General features: G+C 42.3%; 1 protein-coding gene across 1 annotated transcript; it reads left to right on the forward strand.

The window, feature by feature from the left end:
• Positions 1–7: 7 nt before the first annotated feature.
• On the forward strand, positions 8–5,286 carry ALYREF (Aly/REF export factor). The gene is made up of 6 exons (XM_063453408.1): positions 8–369; positions 763–906; positions 2,667–2,814; positions 4,090–4,153; positions 4,246–4,432; positions 4,846–5,286. The coding sequence occupies exons 1-6, from the start codon at positions 148–150 to the stop codon at positions 4,858–4,860; spliced, it is 780 nt and encodes a 259-aa protein (XP_063309478.1). The 5' UTR covers positions 8–147; the 3' UTR covers positions 4,861–5,286.
• The last annotated feature ends 853 nt before the right edge of the window (positions 5,287–6,139 follow it).

A 6,139-nucleotide genomic window follows, 5' to 3' on the forward strand; every position in this document is an offset into this window, starting at 1 on the left:
ACAGCAGGGGAGCCAGGCGCCGGAAGTGACGCGCGGTGGCGGGCGGACGGGGCGGAGCTATATAAGCGCGGCTCACACCGTCCGTTGTATTGTTGAAGCGGAAGCCGCGCCCGAGCACGTGATACCTCTTACCGAGAACTCACCGAGATGGGGGACAAGATGGACATGTCCCTGGACGATATCATTAAGATGAACCGGAGCCAGAGGCCGGCAGGCCGAGGGCGGGGAGGCAGAGGGGCCCGGGGAGGACTAGGCCGCGGTGGGGCCGGAGCTCGAGTTGGAGGCGGCCGAGGGGTCGGTGGAGGGCCGCTGAGGACCAGGCCGATGATGAGCCGGGGAGGCAGGAACAGACCCGCACCGTACAACAGGGTAGGAGTCCGGAGCATGGCTCCCAGCCGGGGGGGTGACAGGGGGGAGGGGGCGGCTCGGATCCCCTCACTCTATTAACCAGGATGCTGGCTGAGCGCTGTGGGAGTCGGAGTACGGCTAACCCTCCCCCCCCCTTCTTAGGGTGTCTGGGGATTAGAGAAGGGGTGGGGGGAGGGTAGCTCCTGGCTATTACATCCATAACAAAATGGCCAGCGCTATACAGACTGCTCTCAGCTTGCATCATGGGTAACGTAGTTTAGATTTGCTGCAGTGCCCCACGGGGGGGGGAGTAGGGGATCTGAGCACTCAATGTTGGTGGCTTTGTGTTTTGGGGTTAAAGAGCTCTTCTTCTTCTCGAACTTTAGTTAACCTGTGTTTTTTCTCTTTTTCCAGCCGAAACAGCTTCCAGACAAGTGGCAGCATGACCTGTTCGATAGTGGCTTTGGGGCAGGAGGTGGTGGTGGGGGTGGTGTGGAGACTGGAGGGAAACTGCTGGTTTCAAACCTGGATTTTGGGGTATCTGATGCAGACATACAGGTGAGTTAACACATGAACTTGCATTCCTGAAACCTGTTAATCAGTATATATAATTTCTTGAGTTGTAACACATTTGACAGTGCTTTTTGTCTCCTTTGCTGGATTTTTTTTTTTTTTTTTTTGGAATAGGGCTTTCTTTGCATGCCCTCTACATATGCAATATTAAATAGGAATAACACTTTAAATCTGGCTGTGGATAAATATGCTATTCACTGGTAGTAATCTTAAAATTTTACTGTGTAATTTAAAGAGCTTTAAGCATTGCTCATCTCAGTCTGGGTTCACTGACAGACGAAACCCCCAAGTATAGAACTATACCTCAGGGTTCTTGGTACCAGCAGGAATTTAACCTCTGCTGGTACTTTTAACAGTGTTTATCTTTGTTTAGTTTACAATACTGCAGCAAATTAATGGGGCAGTAGACCATTTTATCTGGTCTCAAATCTTTCTGTAGTTAACATTGTTGTAAACATCTTCTGTAGTATGTTAGTGTTCTACCTATGCTTGAATCTGTTATTTTGACTGGTTATAATCAATGAAAAACTTGATGCAATGTACATAAAAATTAAAAAAAACTTTAACATAACATTGAGTAGCTACATTAACCCCTTAAGGACACAGGACGTGTGTGACATGTCATGATTCCATTTTATTCCAGAAGTTTGGTCATTAAGGGGTTAAAGATATATGTAAAATGTCTATAACTGGTGTAGTAGCACTAACTTAGCTTAACTGTTGCAATCCTATTTGTCAGTGTGATAACGAATGGGAGTCTATAGTGTAAGGAATACAACTTTGTATTCCTTTAGTTGCCTCCAGGGTCCCAGGTGCTGCAAGGGTTATTAAAAATACTTGCCCAATTCCAGTGCTGCCATTCGGTCTCCAAACTGTGAGCGCATTAGACCCTCTCCATAGGAAAGCATTGCTTTAGTGTTTTCGTACAGGGATTTAACTGACAGAGAAATGTCCTCGTGCAGATCGTGAGGCCATCCAACCGTTGCCTAGTGACTATCTGACAGCCACTAGAGGTGGTTTTAGTCCTGAAATGTAAATCATTGCAGTTTGAGAAACTGCTATAATTACATTGCAGGACTAAGGGGGCAGGGGCCATGCACCCAGAAAATTTCAGTGAGCTGAAGTGGCCTGGGTGCATATAGTATCACATTAAAGATTGTTTGAGCAGAGTTATTAATCTTGGAGTATGTTGCTATACCTCCTGGCAGCAATGGGATTCGACTATGTTTGTGCAACATTTCATACTGGCTGCAGTCTCCAGGCACCCAAATCACTGGAATGTTCATGCTGCCAGTAAACTCTTTGCTAAACATTCTGAAGAATAACTACACTTCTGGAAGGCATGGTTTGGAATACAGTACAAGCTTAACCGTATAGTCTAAATACTTCCTGCAGTCTGTCTGCTACTATGAATTGGTTTAGAACTTTTCATGAACCATAAATTTGATACATCTTTGTGTACTTTTTCTGTAGAGAAGATTAATGCTTCAATTGTCTTGTGATTTGCTGAATGTGGAGAAATTGTTTTGATTTTATGCTAAAGTGAAAGGGTGGGGAACATTTGGCCCTCCAAATGTTTTGGACTAAATATCCCATAATGCTGGCAAAGCATGAAGGGATATGTAGTCCAAAACATCTGGAGGGCTAAAGGTTCCCCACTCCTGCTTCAGTGAATTAACATTTGGCTAGGATATGATCTTAAATCTAATTGAATGAATGTCCTAATATTTGCCTGTTTGTTCTAGGAGCTCTTTGCAGAGTTTGGTACTTTAAAGAAAGCAGCTGTACACTATGACCGATCGGGGAGAAGTTTAGGAACCGCAGATGTGCACTTTGAGAGAAAAGCAGATGCCCTGAAGGCTATGAAGCAATATAATGGGGTTCCATTGGATGGTGAGTGCATTGTGCCAACCTCTTGGTATTCTGTACAGCATATTGTGATTACTGTTGGAGTACTGTAAACACTAAAGATTCTTACGCCTTCAAGTGGCTATGGTGCCAGGAGTGCCTCCAAACATCCTTGTGTAATCTGTGAAACCATCCTAAAAACTGACGGCTTATCCTGAGTCCAGTCAGCTGCACATGACTGAACACCATGTCTCCAATATTCCCATGAAGAGAAATCTGATTCCTTCTAATGAGCTAAGCAGAACCTACACGAAAGCTCTCTGCCAACATGCATGGATCCTGGTTGAATAGAGCAGTCTTGCTAGGTGCAGCTGATTGTGTTTTTTACATGCTTGTCATAAATGGTTTTAAAATTAAACAAAGGCTAACACGGACCAAATATACAAGGTTTACATTTAGGTGGGCCACCAACAAACTTCAGTTTTCATAGAAAAGCACAGTATAAAAATGTTGCCTAACTGACACTGATCTCACGCTCGTACGACTTCAAAGTAAACAAAAGGGCAAATTTATTTTAAGGAGACGTTAATTTGCATATAACCAACTTCTTCGTCGTGGAAGGTTTGGTAATGGGACTGAAATGCTGAATGTATGCTGTTGCACAGCTGTAAAAACAAATAATATCTTGTTTTTGAAGTCCTATGAGTGCTCTTCACTTTGGCTGAGATAATCAAACTTGATCTCAGACAATCAATGCTTCCCCATAGGAGGCTATTGTGCATGTGTGAAAAAGCTGCATGGCCAATGATCATCTCTATGGGAAGTGTTCAGCGCCTCTGTGCAGACCCAATCTAATACATTGGCCCCTCACTCTCCCAAATGAATAGTGCCACCTCCCTAAAATTAATACACTGCCCCATCTCAATTCACTTACCTTAAGCTGAGCCACCCATGTTCCAGCTCAGCACTGCAAGCAGGAGGGAAGGGTGAGTGGCTGGCCTGCGGGAGCAAGCAATCGGTCTTCATGTGGGGGAGACCAGAATGATACTGGAAATATCTCTCCTGTCTTGCGGCTGGATGCAACAACACAAAGTGGCCCCAGGGCAGGTTGGCCGCAAATATATCCATTGTGAGCCACAAGTTTGACATGCTTTGTTTATGATAACTACTTTGACCTATTGTTATGGTGCAGAAACTGCTATTTTTTAAAATTTTCTTTCAATACGGCAGATAAAGTTAATTTAGATGCTGTAAAAATATTAAATTGCCTCCACTTGTTTGACCCATTGATTTTTGAGCTTGTGTCATTTCTTTTTATAGGTCGCGCCATGAATATCCAGTTAGTAACATCACAAATTGAAGCTCAGAGGAGACCAGTACAAATGTAAGTATCTGGGCTAGCAAACTGCCAACACTGTTCAAAACTTAAGCAATGCTAAATTATGGATTTTTATATATAATTTTTTTCTTTAATAGACTAAGCAGAGGCGGAGGTGGTGGTGTCAGACAACGAGGAGGTGCCACAGGTTTTGGAGCTGGTGGTGCAAACAGGAGGGGAGGAAGAGGTGGTAACAGGGGTCGTGGGCGAGGAGCTGCAAGAAGCCCAAAACAGCAGCTATCAGCAGAAGAGTTGGATGCACAGCTTGATGCCTATAATGCTAGAGTAAGTACAAGTAACACTTTTTTGGCAATCTTTATTGTGATGCAAGCATGACATATATCGAATATGCAGTGGTCTGGTTTTTATTATAGCAGCAAGTACCATCTCTTGTGGCAAAATTGGTTAAAGTCAAATATTGGATTTAGTCATGGGCTGTCTGAAGAGATTGGCATTTGAGGTTTATGGAAACTTGTTTAGCTAGAACATGGCTTTAAAGACTAAACGGGGAGCAGTAGTTTAATTTCCCAACTAGTAACTTTGACTTGGTGCCTATATCTAGTTCCAGCACAGTGGGTGTTGCCATATTTAGTATTGTAGCTCTTCTCTGGACAGCTGCTGTAGCATGTGGGTGGGATTTAGCACAGCTGCAAAGTTTGTAAATTTTGTTTAACTTGTATTTTATTTTTCCTCCACAGATGGATACCAGCTAATCTGTACTCGTGTTTTCCTGTGTTGGCTCTGAAACTTTCTACGGACGGACTGTTTTTTTGCTTTTATTTCTGATAGGGTTTTAAACTCATGTAAAGTTGCATACATTTTCTTTCTTACATTAGCAGACCTGTTTTGTATACATTTTCTGGATGAATTTTACTGGTTGAGTGTTATATGCAGGATTTTTTTAATTATTCTCCCCTTAACCCCCCCTACCCTTACTAAATAAAACAACCTCAATGTTTGTTTTGTCACTGTTTTTTTTGGTAAGGGATCAGCATGTCCAGTGCAGTTGGAAGTTTAAGATAGGGGGGTTATCCCTGGTTAGTGCATTGTGCCAATGTAAAATGCTCTTTATATCAAACTGTCCCTATTCCATGATACAGGCATATAAGTATTGACCATTAAACGCCACTGGGTCTGCATCTTGTGTTTCTCGTTTTATTTGTTTATATACTCTCTATTACTTCTGTGGTTGTTCTGCTAAACTGCAGTAAAGGATCATTTGGGGGTTTCCTTGGCCAGCTACTGGTGTACCCCATATTGATACTGGTGCAATGGCAAACTATATTGTGTAGGGAAATTTACAAACTTTGCTGTACTGGGTAGGGAAATGTCAATGGTTTATTGAACTCAACTGACCTCCCAATCATATCTCCTCTTTGAAAATGTTTACTAAAGGAACAAACTGAAGTGTGATTAGTGCTGTTATCCAACACAAACTGAGTGAGATGCCATTTAAAATATGCGGAGTTGCTTGGGTTTTCAAGGGGAAACTCCACTGTTTAAATATAAAGACAGTTCTGTATTTAGTAGACATTCATGTGTTTGTTTATATCCTGTATGTGCAAATGTGTTAAAATCCAAGTTGAATTTCTATGGAAATAGTATTTTCCCTGTACAAATCAAAGGGACACTATTCAGATATATCCAATTGACTACAATGTTTTGGGTGTTGCTTTAAAACAAAGCACTGCTATTCTTTTGGGTAAATGCCAGACATAAAGGTTGTGTGCTGGCCCCTCTTCACTACAGTGATTTGTGGTAATTTTTACAGTTGAGTGCTTGTATGAGGTCTGAATGTACTTTTTACACTACATGCCCTATTAATAAACCTGAGGATTGGTGTAATAAAACTATTTTTCCGTACCTTTGTTCAATTGGTCCTTGTATAAATGAAACACTTTGGATGGGTGTAAATTTATGGCAAGTCAGGGTATTGTAAAATGCTGTATTATATCACCACCTGATGTGTATAATGCAGTGCTCACTAGCTTG

The sequence above is a fragment of the Pelobates fuscus genome, chromosome 5, assembly GCF_036172605.1.
Source record: "Pelobates fuscus isolate aPelFus1 chromosome 5, aPelFus1.pri, whole genome shotgun sequence".
NCBI lineage: Eukaryota > Metazoa > Chordata > Amphibia > Anura > Pelobatidae > Pelobates > Pelobates fuscus.

Bases quoted from the DNA above. Each gene is read 5' to 3' on its own strand.
- ALYREF (XM_063453408.1), top strand. From the start codon at position 148: ATGGGGGACAAGATGGACATGTCCCTGGACGATATCATTAAGATGAAC. The intron at 370-762 runs GTAGGAGTCCGG...CTCTTTTTCCAG, and splicing joins GACCCGCACCGTACAACAGG to CCGAAACAGCTTCCAGACAA. The intron at 2,815-4,089 runs GTGAGTGCATTG...TTCTTTTTATAG, and splicing joins TAATGGGGTTCCATTGGATG to GTCGCGCCATGAATATCCAG.